This window comes from Dendropsophus ebraccatus, chromosome 6 (assembly GCF_027789765.1).
Source record: "Dendropsophus ebraccatus isolate aDenEbr1 chromosome 6, aDenEbr1.pat, whole genome shotgun sequence".
Classification (NCBI taxonomy): Eukaryota; Metazoa; Chordata; class Amphibia; order Anura; family Hylidae; genus Dendropsophus; species Dendropsophus ebraccatus.
Window position 1 is genome coordinate 27,797,449 of NC_091459.1, and position 18,460 is coordinate 27,815,908.

At 43.2% G+C, this 18,460-nt stretch overlaps 1 protein-coding gene across 2 annotated transcripts in view; it reads right to left on the bottom strand.

Annotated features, from left to right (window-relative positions):
* The window catches only part of RNGTT (RNA guanylyltransferase and 5'-phosphatase), a 267,991-nt gene that overhangs the window by 200,766 nt on the left and 48,765 nt on the right, over positions 1-18,460 (bottom strand). For both annotated transcript variants that reach the window (XM_069973561.1, XM_069973562.1), the window contains exon 8: positions 14,379-14,480. In XM_069973561.1, coding sequence (XP_069829662.1) covers positions 14,379-14,480 — 102 coding nt within the window. The remainder of the gene's footprint in view (positions 1-14,378; positions 14,481-18,460) is intronic.

The window sequence follows — 18,460 nt, forward strand, 5'->3', positions numbered from 1 at the left end:
ATTCACAATGTTCATTCTTTACGGGTGGAATTACGAACGGATTCAGAGCGCATTTTGCCGCGGAATCCGCCTGAAAATCTGCGAGAATTCCTCAGTGTGAACCCAGCCTTAGACAGCTTTCAGCTAATCTTGGCCTATGCATTTCGGCCACTTTTCTACTTGGGTTATCCCACAACTGCACATTATGATCTGATTAGGGGGTCGTCTCTAGAAAAATCCCCCCCTCCCCCCCCAAAAAAAGATCTTGAGAACAAGGAACAGTCTTCCATTAGAATGGAGTGACATAAAACCATCTCCAACGAACGCTTTACCTGACCAAATGTTTATCAACCTATAGACAGATCTGGTGCAGGCCATACAGCGATGAGTATTTGCAGGTGTCTCCCAATCTTGTTTGAAAAAAAATTAAAATAAAAAAAAAATCCGGATAAATAGGTAGAATCAACAAATAAAAATCTTGGTTTTGGAATTTTAAAAGCAGTTCTTCTGTCACCTCTAAATACATGTACCTGAATTGGGATGGCAGCCCTACTTATTATTAGATACAGAAAATGAAGGCCGTGGCGGTGTCTCTACTATCATGGATGACAAGCTTCGGCCCCCTGGAGACTAGCTTAGATCTAAGGCAGTGTGCCCTGCAGTGCAATGTTCTGAAAATATTTACACATAATGAGTCGTAGGGGCCAATTTATAATCTGATTTACATGTCAAATGTTCATCCGTCAGAACAAAACCACATGGGGGGTCTATGTATTCCTCCGTAATTAAACTATGGAAAGAGAGACGTGACCAAGAGAATAATCACAGAGGATCTGCAGCCGGCATGAATCCATGAGGGACATGGTCGCGTACAAGTCTCTTAGAAGACTTTTTTTTTCTTTTTTCTTTTTTTGAGGCATAAATTCATCATCATGCAGACAGACCTTGTTGCCATGATAACACAAGTGTCAACATCCAGCAAATAATGAAAGGTCAAATCAATGGGCGACTTGTAGCCTCATCAATGCAAACTATGGAGTGTATCTTAAGTGTGTCAACACGTCTCGGGCTGGTAAACAGTTGTTGGTAATGACAGGAACTCTGCATGACATAATGGCTCTTCAGACGGGAGTGATAAGACAGGCCCGTCGCTGTCACACAGGTTCTACAGCGAGAACTACTTCACTAAGTGCATATGTTATACCGCCGGCCTTCCGGCACAGGTCAATGGCGCAGACTGTCACCTGTCACAGAACAGACAGGAGTATACACAAATAGATGAAAACTGGAAACTCATTTCCTATATACCTTCTGTAGCAATTACTTACTTTTAGATGTCTGTTTGCGGCCAGGGCTTACATTCAATGAATAATAATGTCTCCTGGTCATGGAAGGATCACAGCTAAGCTGTGCACCGACTACGCTTTGCATAACTGACTGCCATAAGAATACTTGACATACACTGCTACAATGAAGCTCTATGGACTTGTGTGCATGGAAACAACAAATTTAAAGTCACTGTCGTTTATTTATTTATTTATTTTTCAGAAATCAATAGTACAGGTGATTTTAAGAAACTTTGTAATAGGGTTTATTAGGAAATATGGCATTATCTGCATTCAAAAAGACTTTCCCCAGGCCCCCCCCCCTCCTCCTCTCTCTCATCCACTGCTCATTATCAGGAAATCTCAAATCTTTTACATCAGTCGGGACCTGTGTAACCTATGGAGAGGGGAGGAGAGAAATTAGTCGCCAGCAGAGCAGAGAATGGATTACACAGCGGGACCTGTGTGAAAGCCAGTATTCAGAGGTCAGTGCTGAGGAGAAAGCCCAGTAATGTAGCTGTAAATTAACTCTTTGTTGTCCTGTTTTGGTGCCTCATCTCCCTCAACCCCTCCCCTCTCCATATGAGAACCATGAAGACAGGTGGGAGAGCTTCAAACTGCTTTTCCATGATAAAAATGCATTTTTCAGCTAATAAACCCAATTACAAAAGTTTCTTAAAATCGCCTGGACTATTGATTTCTGCAAAAAAAAAAAAAAAAAAAGCTTAAATGACAGTGACACTTTAAAGTGTCGCTGTCATCATAGAAAACAGAGACAAGTCAAAAGTTTTGATCGGTCCGGGTCTGAGTCTTAAGGCCTGTACCGATCATGAGAACGAGCTGTGAGAAGACCATGCTAAGAGCGATAATCTCCCAGCTCAGTGTCACGTGACCAGTCGGACTCATAATGTAAGTCTATGGAGTCTGGTTATGCTGACACATAAAGGAAAGCACTCTTTGCTCGGTACCGGTCTGAACACTCAAACCCAGACTGATCAAAACTTTTTAAATATCTCTATGTCAAATGTTTTTATGATGACAGAGACATGTCAGAGCGGATTGGCAATTGCGGAACAGGTCACTATCTATAATTGTACACCACTACGGCGGTGACTGTATACAGCACTTGCAGACGCATGAATGTAGTAGAAGACAATGTTGCAGAAACATCTTTCCTCCTTGCTGTCTTCTGTTTATCTTTTTTTTTTGTGTTTTCAGGCATTGGGTTCCCAGTGTCACAGTATTCAAGGCATAGATGGATTTACAGAACACCACGATCAGAACTGATCCTAAGTGGAACAGTAGACTGGCTGAGCTGGATTTCCTATAGACTGCTGCAGAGATCCAAGTAAGAAAGAGAACGTAAAATCTCATTTACATCATTGGTAGTATACACCCTACAAAAAACGCACAATATCTGACGCACCCTAAACACAGAACCAATCCAGGAAGGACTCGAATACAACTTTGTGGAACTTTCTCCACTCCCCCATTTTCTGCTTTCCGAATCCTGAGTGACAGGTCCACAGCTTTGCTCCTAGTACTCCCTGGATGAGAGAAGAGTTATGCATACCCACATAACTAAATAGAAAGCAAATCACCGCCATCCCTCGCTTATCCTAATGAAAACCTTCACACTATGAAAGGCTATAGTGACACATTTAGACCTGAAATCTACCTGCATGATATAAATACCAGATAATCCCTTCAGGCTTCCTTCTGTGAGTCACTCTTCTCAGTATATTTAGAAAGACTCAGCAATGACTGTTTCAAGCACAAACAGCAGAGTATGTGTTACTATGTAATAGCTACCAATCTAATCCTTCCATTATGCAGACCTTCATTCCAGACTATTTGCAATCTGAACATTAGGGATTAGTTGACACATGTAGGTGTTACACAATTGAAGATTGTTTTCCTCTTCTGTCTGTTTTAGTAAAAATATGTCCTCCCCTAGTAATCTTAGTAGAAATGTATAGCTAAATAGACAACTGGGCGTTACCAGCAGTGCCCTCCACCGTCTGAGATTAGCGGATAGTGACGACAGTGTAGGGTTATCTGGGAAGATCCAGTTTTTGAAAACATCAGAATTAGAGATGAGCAAACCGGGTTCGGGTTCGAGTCCATCCGAACCCGAACGTTCGGCATTTGATTAGCTGGGGCTTCTGAACTTGGATAAAGCTCTAAGGTTGTCTGGAAAACATGGATATAGTCATTGGCTACATCCATGATTTCCACATAGCCTTAGGGCTTTATCCAACTTCAGCAGCCACCGCTAATCAAATGCCGAAAGTTCTGATTCAGATGGACTCGAGCATGCTCCAGGTTCGCTCATCTCTAATAAGAATGCCCCTTAGCGTAAATCAAGCCATTAAATTTTTCTAAGGCTTCGTTCACATGTTCAGTGTTTTTCCTGTTATGTGGATTTAGCCCACTAGCTACATACGTGTTCGGTGCAAAACAGTCTAAGTTTACATCCGTTTTTGTGTTTTTCACAAACTGGTTAAAATGTTGGTGTTCTAGTTTAAATCCGTGTTTTTCACAGATGTCACATCCGTAAAAAAAAAACACGGATCTCATTGATTTCTATGGGGGAATCTATAGCGTGCTTCCGCTCAGAGTCTGTCATCTCCTTTATATTATATTTGCTATTAGGGTTGGTTCACACTACGGAATCCGGGCGGATAACCTGTCACAGATTTACGCTCGCGCACATCTCCGCCCATGCCATGGGCTCCTTTCAATGGTCGGGTGAATTCTGCCATCCACCCAAACAATGGACATGTCAATTCTTTGAGTGGACAGAGGAATTAACCAGACCAAAGAATGGAGTCTATGGCACGGGTAGAGATGCGCGCTGGCACAAAATCTGCAATGTGTGTTATCCACCCGGACTGCATAGTGTAAATGCACCCTTACTTTGGAATTTTATTAAGTTAATTAGGTCTTTGTTTTGGTATTTACGCAATTTAATATTAACCCCGACCCCAGGGTCGTGTTTGGCACCAACTTTCTAACTGAGTACATGCCTGTACATGCTACTGTATGCATGGCTATTCAAATGAAGGGGATTTGATCCTTGAAATATGTAAAAATATGTGCTTTTTAAATAAATATTTTATACTTTATCTTTTTCCAATTGCTGAAGTCTTTTTGGGCAGTGCTAACTCCATGCACACGGAGCAAAAGTGGCGGATTTCTCCGCCGCGGAATGCCGCCAGCCTCCCTGTCATATTGACAATCTATGGGAGGCTTGCGCGCCTCCTCTCCTCGTGCTGAAGAATGAACATGTTCATTCTTCAGCGCGGGGAGAGGAGGCGGGTGATCCTCCCATAGACTGTCATTATGACAGGGAGGCTTTCGCTCTGTGTGCACAGAGCCTTATATGGACTAGTCATTTGTTTTTTTGCACCTTGATCAGTATTTTCTTACGGGCCCCCTTGCTTGGGAGCATCCCGTTCAGACTGCCCTTAGTTGGCTTTGCAGCCCCCAATCCTCCACTGGACCACTGGCTACTCGCTGTTCTGCATCAATGACACTGAACATCTGAACAGCCCGATACAAAGCAATGAGCAATAAATTTTTTTGTGCACACGGACAATTTCACGGAATGTGTGAACGCAGCCTAAGGGCCCTATTACACGGGACAATTTTGGTGCAGAAAATCGTTATATTGTTCGAATTTAAACAATAATCGTTCCGTGTAAATTGCTGGCAATGATAGAAAAATAGTTTTTCATTGATTTAGATCTGACTCTAAAATCACTTAATAGTTTGCAGTAATTTTATAGTCGTTCGCTGCATTTCTGCATTCGCTAATCGCTCCGTGTAATTCCAAATCGTTCTTTCTTTTGCTGGGATCAGATGGAGCAAACAATCACAGTAACGATCATTGTAACCATCGTAACTAACGACTATCGTTCTGTATAATATGGTGACCGATTTAAGGTTAACAATAAACAATCTCATTTGCGATCGTTTATCGTTAGTCGTAATTTGTTTAAAATTGCTTCAACTAATAGGAGCCATAAGTGGTGCGCCCAGAATAGCAGGAATAATTTTTATTAATTTAAAGTAAAAAAAAGTATTTAAAAACAAAGTCTATTAAAAAAAAAAACTAATGGGTCAGAGGATGAACAACAGTTGAATAGAGGACCCTCAATTTCTTTACTGTTTTCCAGTGCCTCAAGCTCATGTGATGCCACAATTTCCAAGTGAATTTATAGACTGCATTCTGTGTAATATAGAAAATGGCTGCTTCCACTACGTCTGTATGACAGCTACACAAATTACTGTCAGATCTTTATTGTCTTCGCGTTAACCGCTAACTTTCTTTGTTATAAATGGTAGAGGGGTAAGCGACATTATTGCATGTCTTCACCGGCTACTTTTAGATTACAAAAACATCCCTCTGTGACAGCAAAATAACTGCATTAGACCAGGTTCACATGGGGTGAAAGTATACTTGACGACACCAATAGAACAGCAAATGCGCTGAAAACACAGCATCTTTATATTAACTGAGGGATTTTCTGTTTTTTTTACCATTGCTATAATGCTGTAAGATTTTTGTGTATTTTTAAGCTTTACTTGTCGTAGAAATCTCCTACTACAAAAGGTTTCCAATAAAAAAAAAAGGAAAATCCACACATTTTTAAAATAGGTTACATTTATAAAGCATTACAGAATTAGCTTCAGGAGGCACTGTCGCGAAAAATGTTTTTAAAGAAATCAACAGGGATTAACAGTTTTCTATGTTTAAATCAATGTTATACATATGACCACAAGATGTCTTTCTTTACTACACCTGTGTACAGTTGCTGCGCATTCACATTCAGTAGCAGAGAATCCTGGGGGAGGGGGCTTGCATTGTATGGTCAGCTCTCCTGTCATACAACATGAAAATCTCCCAGTGATATTATACTGACTGAATGGTTACATAACAAAGAGCATTGTCTCCCGGTAAGTTAATTGCCCTCAGTTAATATACAACCTGCATGATGAACAGGTGTCTTTCCTTGTGTAAGAGTGCAAAGAATTGGGAGCAAAGAGCCAAAATATAGGCATGAAGTGAGCATGGACCACAGTTTGGCCTTTTGTATAACGTCGATTTAAACATAGATAACCACATAGGTATACTGCAAAACTGCTTGCGATCACAACCCCTGTTGAGTTCTTTAAAAAAAAAAAAAAAAATTGTAACAGGTACGCCTTAACCCTTAGACGACCCAGGGCGTATAGTTACGCCATGGAAGTCTGTCCCCAGACAACCTAGGGCGTAACTATACGTCCTGGGTTTTTCTCCGGCTATGAAGCACGCTCCGGAGGGGAGCGCACTTCATAGCAGGTGGGGGCCGACTGCAATCAGCAGCCGGCACCTCACCGGTAATGACACGCTGCAGCGATCGCCAGCTCCATAGACACCATTCTATGGTCGGGCGGATTCCGCCTTCCCCTGAAAGAACTGACATGTCAATTCTTTCGGCGGATAGAGGAATCGGCCTGGCCATAGAATGGTGTCTATGGAGGCGGCGGCGGTGTGCCACCACAAACGGGCGATGGAATCCGGCTGAACTTATCCACTTGGATTCGGTAGTGTGACCCCACCCTTATGCTTTTACAAGTAGGTCTAGCTTGTATGCATACTACAAATCACTTCTTTAAAAATAAGTGGATGCACCTTTAACAATGAACTGCGAACATTAGTTGAATTTTACAGCATTAACATTTAAAGTATAGCTCAAAAAAGAATCGCCTGAAGCGGACAGCCTATCAGATATTCATAAAAGGGTGTGATCCCTCACCATATTGCTCAGCTGCATAGTTATACTTCTCGTAATGAAAGCCGGTGTGTTCCCGTTCTTGTGAACCATTATCTTACAAGCTAACAATCAAGCTAAACAGATGGTTTACTTCTCTCAAGCACAAAACACAAAGTTTGCAAATTATTACTTGGAAAAGGTCAGCATATCAGAAAAAAACCTGTAAAACTTGTAGAAGAATGAGCTCTGCAAAGAAAAGACCTTGGTATCACAAAACCACACACATTTACAGAGAAAGATGAAATAATGGAGGTAAAAAACATTTATTATACTTTGACATTTTCTATATAAACTGTGCAGATAATTCTATTTTCTTTTATTTAATTACAATATTTTGGTGTCACAAACCACCATTCTCTACAGTAACCATAAGTTGTAATGTAGATAGCATAGAAGTGATGATAGGGGCTTGACAAATGTAGTACGGTTAATGCACATCTCTTATCAGGCTATGCTGCTCTATGTAGGGGACAAATCCCATTTCTTACAGTATGTATATATATATATATATATATATATATATATATATATATATATATATATATATAATGTTGTTTGACTAACATGAGATTACAGAGAATACATTGAACGTAAAGGTCCAGATTTATCAAATAGAGACAAAAAATCTAATAGATCACTCATCAGCGGGTTCTGGAGATGCAAAGACAAATCAAGCAAACAAACAGTAAAAAAAAAACCGATGGCATCATCCAGCCAAAACTTGTCTCTGCTTTTTTGGTGCCAAAAATGTCCTAATAGTGTCGTCACGCTGCTACTGCTAACACTATGACCCTGTGGTGCCTGGTTTAACTATATGAAGTTCTGCAAAGCTAAAAGTCATATATCCCCCCCCCCTAGTCTTTCCTGGTTTTAAGCTATTTTTATAGCACATTTTTGGACCAGTTTCATTTTATCGATAACTTATTATCGATGGACACAGTGGGGGAGATTTATCAAACATGGAGTAAAGTGAAACTGGCTCAGTTGTCCCTAGCAACCAATCAGATTCCACCTTCTGAGTCTGTGAGGAATGAAAGGTGGAATCTGATTGGTTGCTAGGGGCAACTGAGCCAGTTTCACTTTACACCATGTTTGATAAATCTCCCCCAGTATTACTACTGGTTTTTCCTCTAGCTATCCAGCATACCATTAGCTTTCCCTACCGCCTGGTTGCCCTAGTGACTCATTTTAAAGCTTTTTAGAAATCACTACACCTAAATCTTTTAATATGATACTCAGCGCATTATTTTACAGTTTGAAACACGGAACCGGAGTTTCCATTGTTTTGACCACTTACAGGATGTAATAAAGATACATTATTTTCCATATTACAGACACTTTCAGGAATATTATGCCTATTGCACACATTTGTCTAATCAGAAAACAGACACTAAAAAGAATGGGATCCAGAGCAGGCCCTTGTGGCACACCACTTGTAACCAGTCTCCGATGGTTCCAAGCTCTGCTTTAGCTTTCAACTACATCTGCAGGATTTGTTACTGGATGACTGGTCAACCTTTACACTAGGCTGAAGAGTTCACTATCCTATTTTTATTTTATTTTCTTCAATTTTCCAACGTGTGAACCACCACATTTCTCTGTTAGGGTATGTTCACACAGTAAATCAGGTGGAATTCTGCCTTCCTCAGTGCGACACTGCTCTTCTATGGGAGAGCACACGTTCCTCCGCTGTCGCCGCTCTCCCTGCTTAAAGAAGTGACATGTCACTTCTTTGAGCGGAGAGTCATAGCAGCAGAGGAGCGCGCACTCTCCCATAGACAGGCTATGGGACACTGTGACAGGTGGAGTTCTGCAGCGGCGTTCCGCCTGATTTACTCAGTGTGAACATACCCCTAAGCTTTTTACATTGCATCCACACAGATAAATATTAGGGGAGATTTATCAAGCGGTCTTAAGGTTCTCTGTATTGTCCGTAGCAAACCAATCACAGCTCAGCTCTCATATTGCTCTGATAAAATAAAAGCTGAGATGCGATTGATTGCTATGGACAACACAGAGAATCTTAACATAAGACAGAAGATGGAAGTGCTGAGGGCTGCAACGCCTTTCCCGCTCCCTTTCCCCATCCTCTGCGAATGCAAAGACAGTAAAGAGCTGAGGATGCCCGAGCCCTGGTGTTCTTTATACTATAAAAAAAAGCGTAAGCCTTCATTTACAAACATAAACAAGCCCCAACTAAACTGTGCTGACTTTTCTTAATCTATGACCAGGTTTTTTGGCTAGAGTCTTTCTTAGAACGGTAGCTTCATAGATCCTTCGGGACAAAAATCACACACCTTGACACAAGGAGGGTTTCTTGACAACCCTTGCAAGTAGTACATGAGATATTAGAGTGCCATGTCAAAAAAGATTTCACTAAACTTTGCAAAGCAAATGCAGAGAAAAAAAAATTACTTGCCATCAAAAACATAAACAAAGTCTGTGTCTTCATATTGGTGCGTGTTCCTTGCAAAGAGCTGTTGAACAGCAAGAGGTACTCTAATTATGTTATGCAGCAGTTTGTCTGGTTCCAAGGATCCAAGAAGGTCATGCTGCTCCTTCAAGCCTTGTTTATTTGCCTTCTATTAAAAGTCTTACCCCGGAGCTCAGCTCTCTGTGATGTGCAAGTCCCTGTTACCTTCATATACTACTATCAAACTTAAGCGAAATATGGAAGCACTGTACTTATGGCAGTAAGTCCTCCTGGTATAAAGACAATTGGGGGGGGGGGGGGGGGAGTTTATAATTTTTGTGTATTTTAAGATTTCACACTGTTTTTCCAGTTGGACATGGTATGTATTAATGTGCAAAGTTTATTGAAGGCACACAGTCTTCATAAATGGCTATTAATAAAATCACATTAAAAACATACTGAAAACAAGTGTGACCTGAGTTTGTCACATTTGTAAAATCTGCTACCACTGCAAAAGCCAAAGCAAATCTGACTTTATTCAGGAGTTACGATAAAATAACTTGTCACTGTCGTTATAACTTTCAAAATCTAACTCAACAGTACATATAAAGTGATATAAAGCAAGTTTGCAATATACATTCATTATTTTTTGTTGTTATCATGCTGTAAAACAAAGCTGTACTTACCAGAAATCCAGGTCCAGTCTCCTGAAGGCAGATTTTCTGACTTGTGCTGGTTGTAAAAACAGACTAAACACAGGAATTCTGGGCAGTACAGAGAGTCACGGCTCAATGTGTCCGTCAATCACATGACTGCCTTCTCTCTGTGAGCGCTCAGATGACCGAGGATACACAGGACTTCCTGTTTTCTGACTCTTTGAGAAAAAAAAAAAAACTGTCAGAGAACAGGAAGTGCTGTGTTTTCTAAAATACACAAAAATAATAAATGTAAATTGCAAACTTGCTTTATATCTCCTATTGATTTAGATTTTGAAAGTTATAACAACAGCGACACTTATTAGTGTGGAAGACAAAATGCACACAAAAAGATGTGCAAAAGCAATGATAATCCATAAAGAGGTGCATAAAGAGGTGTACATTTCTATCTGCAATGTGTTCCCGATATTTACAATTTTAGGACTACTCTACAGTTAACAGAAACTCCGTCTGACTGTGGAACTCCCCAAAACTATTAGAAGGATCATATAAAAACACAGCTGACCACCTGAGCACTGGTTTCTACTAACTGCAACAAAGTGCTTCCAACAATGTGTGCCTTTCCCTTCTCTTTATGGCTGCCTGCACTATTTTTCTAAAAGGTGTGCGAGGTTTGGCAGGAGCGGGTGTGGCCTCTCACAACCCTGCAGATTAAAGGGGTTTATCCAGGATTAGAAAAACATGCCTGCTTTCTTCCAAAAACAGCACGGCTGTTTTCTTCACTTTGGGTGGGGTTTTCTGTTGAAGTGAATATACTCAGTAGAAGCTCTATAAGAAACAGATCACTGATCTCAGGGAGACCAGCCAAAGATAACACTGCCGGCTGCTGGTTAAAGCGCTCAATGCAGTGAAATCCTAGGTGCATTGCTCCCAGGGAAACATAAACATGCAAAAAAAGAGCCTGTGGAGCCTCGTTTAAGAGTCTCGAAACACAGGACAAGCCAGATATCAATAGAAGCTCTGTCAGTCAGGTTATAGAAGCTCTGTCAGTCAGGTTATATGTGGGAGTGCCTGGTGTCGGACACCCACCAATCAGGAATTGATGGCCTATCCTAGGACAATCTCTCAGATAAGGGTTTATCTGGTCTTTTGATGGTCTATAATTATGACTTTCTTAACGATCATGGGCCATATTTTGCTGCATATTGGCCAATAATCGCTTTGTGTATTAAAAAAATAAAATCTCAATTTTTTTCTCGATTTTTTCAATTCTTTTTATTTTTTGCTAATTATGATGGGTGTAGTAGTAGAAGCATAGTGGATAAGGGGTGTAGTAACAGTAGAAGCGTAGAAAAAGAGGTGTGTAATAGTAGTGGGCGTAATAGCAGCAGTTTTATGTATAGTAGTATCAGGAGTGTGGGTAGTGGGAGTAGTAGAGCAGTATTGGGGGTAGTAGTGGGAGCAGTATTGGGGGTAGTAGTGGGAGCAGTATTGGGGGTAGTAGTGGGAGCAGTATTGGGGGTAGTAGTGGGAGTAGTATTGGGGGTAGTAGTGGGAGTAGTATTGGGGGTAGTAGTGGGAGTAGTATTGGGGGTAGTAGTGGGAGTAGTATTGGGGGTAGTAGTGGGAGCAGTATTGGGGGTAGTAGTGGAGCAGTATTGGGGGTAGTAGTGGAGCAGTATTGGGGGTAGTAGTGGAGCAGTATTGGGGGTAGTAGTGGAGCAGTATTGGGGGTAGTAGTGGAGCAGTATTGGGGGTAGCAGTATTGGGGTAAGCAGGAGAGCAGTATTGGGGGTAGTAGGAGAGCAGTATTGGGGGTAGTAGGAGAGCAGTATTGGGGGTAGTAGTAGAGCAGTATTGGGGTAGTAGGAGAGCAATATTGGGGGTAGTAGTAGAGCAGCATTAGGGGTAGTAGTAGAGCAGTATTGGGGTAGTAGGAGAGCAATATTGGGGGTAGTAGTAGAGCAGTATTGGGGTAGTAGGAGAGCAATATTGGGGGTAGTAGTAGAGCAGTACTACTCGCACCTCTCTTCTCTGTCCTGCTGCCTCCACACAGTGTGGAAGACCTAGCCGGACATGCTGGCACCTGTAGTCCCACACCCCCCCCCTCACACAGGAGCTGCAGCACTGAGTGGTGATCTTGAGTAGTGTTAAAAGTGAATTCATACACATTATCAACCAATAGGAAATTGTCTCATATACACGTCTGGTCGTTTTATTTAGATTCTAAATTCAAGCTAGCCTCATGAGGACACTGGTAGAAATCCATGCACCTTCTTAATGCAATCATACAGATCAGAGAGCAACGCCATAAAGGGAGCTTAGCAATCTTAAATATTTCTATTAGTGATTAAGTTCATTTTCTTACAGATTGCTGCCGTGTTACTATATACTTGTTAATCCTGTCTGAACATTCAGCTCCACTCATTAGAACAAACATCTGCTACTTGCGTTGTTAATGAGAGACGTAATGACAAGATGAAGGAAAGACACTGACACGTTGATTAGTAAAAGAGCCAACGGCTCTGAACACAACATTCTTCCAAATTTATTGCTACAATTGTTATTCAGAAACAACCTCATTCATTGCATGGCACACACAAATTTAAAGGGGTGATCCGACGTTCCAAAATTTTTAAAGGGGCACTCTGGCGTAATTTTTTCGTTTTGTTTAAAATCAACTGGTTTTAGAAAAATTTATAGATTTGTAATTTACTTGCATTTAAAAATCTTAAGTCTTCCCATACTTATCAGCGGCTGTATGTGCTGCAGGAAGTGGTGTTTTATTTCCAGTCTGACACAGTGCTCTCTGCTGCCACCTCTGTCCGACTCAGGAACTGTCCAGAGGGGAATTTGCTGCTGTTCTGGACAGTTGCTTTCTCGCACAGGGATGTCAGCAAAGAGCACAGTGTGTGAATAAAAATAAAACACCACTTCCTGCAGGACATACAGCAGATGATAAGTAGTGGAAGGCTTGAAATTTTTAAATAGAAGTAAATTACAAATCTATATAACTTTCTGAAGCCAGTTGATTTGAAAGAAATAGATTTTTGCCGTCGTACCCCTTTAACACATTGCTGTCATATTAGTAAACATAACAGACATGTTATGCTTGCCTCGTCATGCTCCCCCCGATGTGGTCACTGTTGTTTACCACTGTCTGTAGCTGCTGTTACTTCGCTGTGGTTGGATGAGCTGGCTGTCACTCCGTAGACAAGCTAGTCTTGGAAGTAACTGCGGCTACAGACAGCGAGGGACACCGGAGACCACATCGGGACACAGGGGGAGCACAGAGAGGTAAGCACAACATGTTTGTTATGTTTACTAATATAGCAGCAGCATGTTAAAGATTTTGGAGTGCTGGATAACCCCTTTAACACTTAACAAAGGGCCATGTTCCTTAAAAGGAATGCAGCTCTAAGTATGATATTGTTACAGCCTCATGTCTTTTATGCTTTTTCCATGGCACCGAAGGCCTCTTCCCAAACCTCTGGAGCAGGTGTCCCATCCAATTTACTAAGAGACGCGTGCCTCTTATTAAATCCAGTGGGGTACCCTAGGCCTGGGCTTTAAGACTAGTGTATGAGTATGCCAGTCTTAATAAATGTCCCCAATTGTGAGCGTTTCACTGAAGTGTCCGTGAACGGATGCCACTACGGCCTACGGGTCACCGATACCACTGTTAAGCATACATTTAATGTATCTGCCACCAATAGGTTATTAGGGTACTAGTTCCATTGATATATTAAAAAGATATTGAAAACTGGTAAACTGATGCCTGCAAACCACACAGTGGCATCTATTACACGTAGGCTAATATGGTGTTCATTCAATGGAGCCTTAGGGCCCGTTGACACTAGGGAATCGGCAACAAAATTCCGCTCAAACCCCACCCCCCTCGTGGACATGACAATTCTTTGAGCGGAAAAGGTGTGGAAAGCGGAAGCGTGCAAGGACTCCCATTGAAAGAGATAGCTGGCAGGATTCGGTGGAGAGTCCGTGGGTGGGGGGTTCCGAGCGGAATTTCGGCGCTGATTCCTTAGTGTGAACGGGCCCTTACAGCGTTAGATTATTATTTTTTTTATCTGAACATAATGCATTGGCTACAATAATGTCTCGGCTAACTACAAAAGAAAACAACTAGCTGAGCACTTATGTGATTTCATATAGTAGCTACACTTACCGGGTACCATCTGCTTTCCAGCTCACTTTATATGACTTCTGCTCGAGAAATTTGATATTGTTTCTGTCCATGGATACAGGCTGTGCTCCAGGGAACCCAGATCTGAAAGACATTGGTTTTATTTTTTTTTTTTCCCTTAATGATGTAATAGGAATAAAAAATTTTTATCACGTCTGAATGACATTTCCTACATAAAAAAAAAACGAGACGGCTTTAAAGACAAAACTTTACAAATGAGTCTATGTGAGCAATGTTTAATGCGTGCTAAAAACGAGGATGAAGAGGAGAATCTATCAACCACAGGATAATGATGCCAGACGTCAGGAAGGACAAACAGTGACATTTTAGTTTGGCGACTAGCGTACGTGCTATTATGTGAAGTACAGTGAATACTGAATGTATGATGAAAGGTGTTTAATAAAAGAACGTCCTCTATAACATTTCAGATGTTTTCAGGATACATGGGGGAGATTTATCAAACATGGTGTAAAGTGAAACTGGCTCAGTTGCCCCTAGCAACCAATCAGATTCCACCTTTCATTCCTCACAGACTCTTTGGAAAATGAAAGGTGGAATCTGATTGGTTGCTAGGGGCAACTGAGCCAGTTTCACTTTACACCATGTTTAATAAATCTCCTCCATAGTCTTTAAAAACCGTGACTGTGCACAGAATACAGAAACTGCACATTAAGATCCATTACTTTCTATATAGTTATTCAGTTTAGAAGCAATTTTTCATCTGATGAAAGAGATTCTACCAAGTGAGCCTGAAAGTGCTAAAAACTTGCTTTTCCGATATTAAAAGGTAGAGATAGTTGGGTAAAAAGGAGTCATTTCAAAGATGAAAGGGAAAGCTCAACTTATTCACAATTCTATCTCTTTGAAGAGAGCATAATATATACCAAGTATACAGCAGCCTTCACTGTACACAGATATGCTCACATTCCATCAGAGTTCAGTTCAGCCTGTATAAGGGTTAGGGCTGGGCCGTATGCCGCAAAAACACCGATACAGTCACTGGCGTCGGTTAACCGACCTCAACCTAGCCAGGACGGTATCTGCGGTAATTTTTTATTTTTATCTCCCAGAGAGCTCCTGCACACAAACTCTTGGCCGGCGTGATCGCTGCACGTTATGTGCAGAAACGCCGGAATCGGAGCGGGAGGAGCAGCAGGGCCCAGGTGAGAATGCCCAAGTGCACAGCCCTCCCCCTGCACCCGTCCAGTCCGAGTGCCCGACCTCCGCCCGTCCCGGCGTCCTTGCACGGTGAGGGGAGGGGTGGAGGGCGGAGTGTGGACCGGCACCAGTCCCGTCCGAGGGCCACCCCCCGGCCGGCGAGCGCTGCAAGTTAATGTCCTGTGTGCGCAGGGACCCCGATGTGCGCGCGGGAAGTGGAGGAGCAGCAGGGTCCAGGGGAGAATATTCCTGATTGCACAGCCCGGCGTCCCTGTACACACAGGACATTAACGTGCAGCGCCGGGGGAGAAGGGCATTCGGACGGGACTGGTACCGGTCCCCCAACACCCCCGGCCGGCGAGCGCCGCACATTAATGTCCTGTGTGTGCAGGGAAGCGGCCATGTCAGAGCTGAAGGTGGAGGAGCAGCACATGGGGGCGGCTGTCCTGTAGTCCCCTCAGTAACAGTACAGGACTGTAGGAGGAATAATGGGCTGCAGCAGGCAGGAGAAGTTATTGCTGTGTGTGGTCTCCTGCCTGCTGCAGCCTATTATTCCTCCTATGTTACAGTCCTGTACTGTTACGCCCCCCCCTGTATACCCATACACCCCTGCCCGCCCCCCTGTATACCCATACAACCCTGCCCGCCCCCCTGTATATCCATACGACACCTGCCCGCCCCCCTGTATACCCATACACCCCTGCCCGCCCCCCCTGTATACCCATACACCCCTGCCCGCCCCCCTGTATATCCATACGACACCTGCCCGCCCCCCTGTATACCCATACACCCCTGCCCGCCCCCCCTGTATACCCATACACCCCTGCCCGCCCCCCCTGTATACCCATACACCCCTGCCCGCCCCCCCTGTATACCCATACACCCCTGCCCGCCCCCCCTGTATACCCATACACCCCTGCCCGCCCCCCCTGTATACCCATACACCCCTGCCCGCCCCCCTGTATACCCATAGACCCCTGCCCGCCCCCTGTATACCCATAGACTCCTGCCCGCCCCCCCTGTATACCCATACACCCCTGCCTGCCCCCCCCTGTATACCCATACACCCCTGCCCGCCTCCCCCTGTATACCCATACACCCCTGCCCGCCTCCCCGTATATTATAGGGGAGAGAGAGAAAAGAGAGAGGAGAGAGAGGAGATAGATAGATATCTTCACAGCGTGTCAGTGCAGCGCCATCTACAGCCCCCTATAATGTGCCACTCATAATGTCCCCATAACAGTGCCTTTGTACTGTCACCTATACATAACATACTATATACCCATCATATATACTGTACGTCCCTGTACTGTCACCTGTATATACTATATACCCATCATATATACTCTGAGTACCTATAGTACATAGCTATATACACGTCCTGTAGTGTGTACATAGCTGTATGCTGTATACCTGTATATACACGTCCTGTAGTGTGCACATAGCTGTATGCTGTATACCTGTATATACACGTCCTGTAGTGTGCACATAGTTTGGGTTGCTGCTCATGAAACATTTATTGAAAAAAACTATCCCCAGTTTGGCACGGCCAAGTGGGTGTGGCTTGTAAAAGGGTGTGGCTTACAAAGGGGGCATGTCATAGTTATCGTCCAATTATCGTTACCGCAGCTACATATGCGATAAACCGCGATACTGATTTAGGCCAATATCGCCCAGCCCTAATAAGGGTATGTTCACACTGAGTAATATAGACATAATTCCGCAGCGGAAATCTCCGCCACTGAATTACGCCTGCCTCAGTGTATCATATGTCAATGGGAGAGCACACGCTCCTCCGCACCCGCCGATCTCCGCTCAAAGTAGTGACATGTCACTACGGCGGCAGCGTAGGCACCCTTCCATTTGCTCCGACGCGGAATTCCGCCGTATTTGCTCAGTGTGAACATACCCTAATAGCAAAGTATTCACAGTGCTGTCCCATCCTATTCATAGAGAGGCCAGCCCATAGCTTGAGGCCCATAGGAGATAGCAACAGTCTGCTGCTGCCGCTCCTATGGCGGCGAGTGGCGGCCAGCAGACTGTTATTATTCACAAATTATTCAACATGCTGGAAGACAAGGATCAGCCGACATTGTGCATGTCAGCTGATCATTGCCTTTTAACAGGAGCTATTACACTAAGCGATTGACGGCCGTAACGGTTGATATTCAGCTGAATACGTCTGATAATCACTTGGTGTAACAGGGCCTTTTGTCTCACCCAGAGATGCGTCATTACAGCAGATTACAGCCCACCAGCCGTGACTATTTGGAAGACAAAGATTGCCCCAATGCCTAAATGAAGATAATTTGTCTCTGGCACAGGACCTAATAAAGCTTTTCACCCGGGCAAACTAATGAAATATTCGTTAGGACTGACTGTATGAAGCTTTATTACGAAGGCTTTTTAGCTATATACCTGTACAGTATATGCCCTGACTAGTTGCCTTCTTCTGTAAAGGTAAATGTACACAAGCAGAAATATGAAACATATTACTTCAGATGTCAAAAACAATGTTACGATCCCTTTAAATTTACTTTTAAGCAAATCAGAATCAATGGAGCCGCGTCAGAGGGGCGGGGTTTCCTCCCACTGGGGACAGGCTGGCTCGCCTCCAGTGCTTTGACCCCTGTCGGTACCCAGGAATAGAATGATACCGTACATGGGAACCGGGTCGCTGTTCAAAAACAGGACAGCGGCATCGTTCTATCCATGTGAAGGTCTGGCTTGAACACCTCCGTAAAGCGACTCTGTACCCACAATCTCACCCCCCCCCCAAACCACGTGTACCTTCGGATAGCTGCTTTTAATCCAAGATCTGTCCTGTCGTCGGTTTGGCAGGTGATGCAGTTATTATCCTAAAAAAAACAACTTTTAAAGAGAATCTGTGCCCTAACTTTGCACCA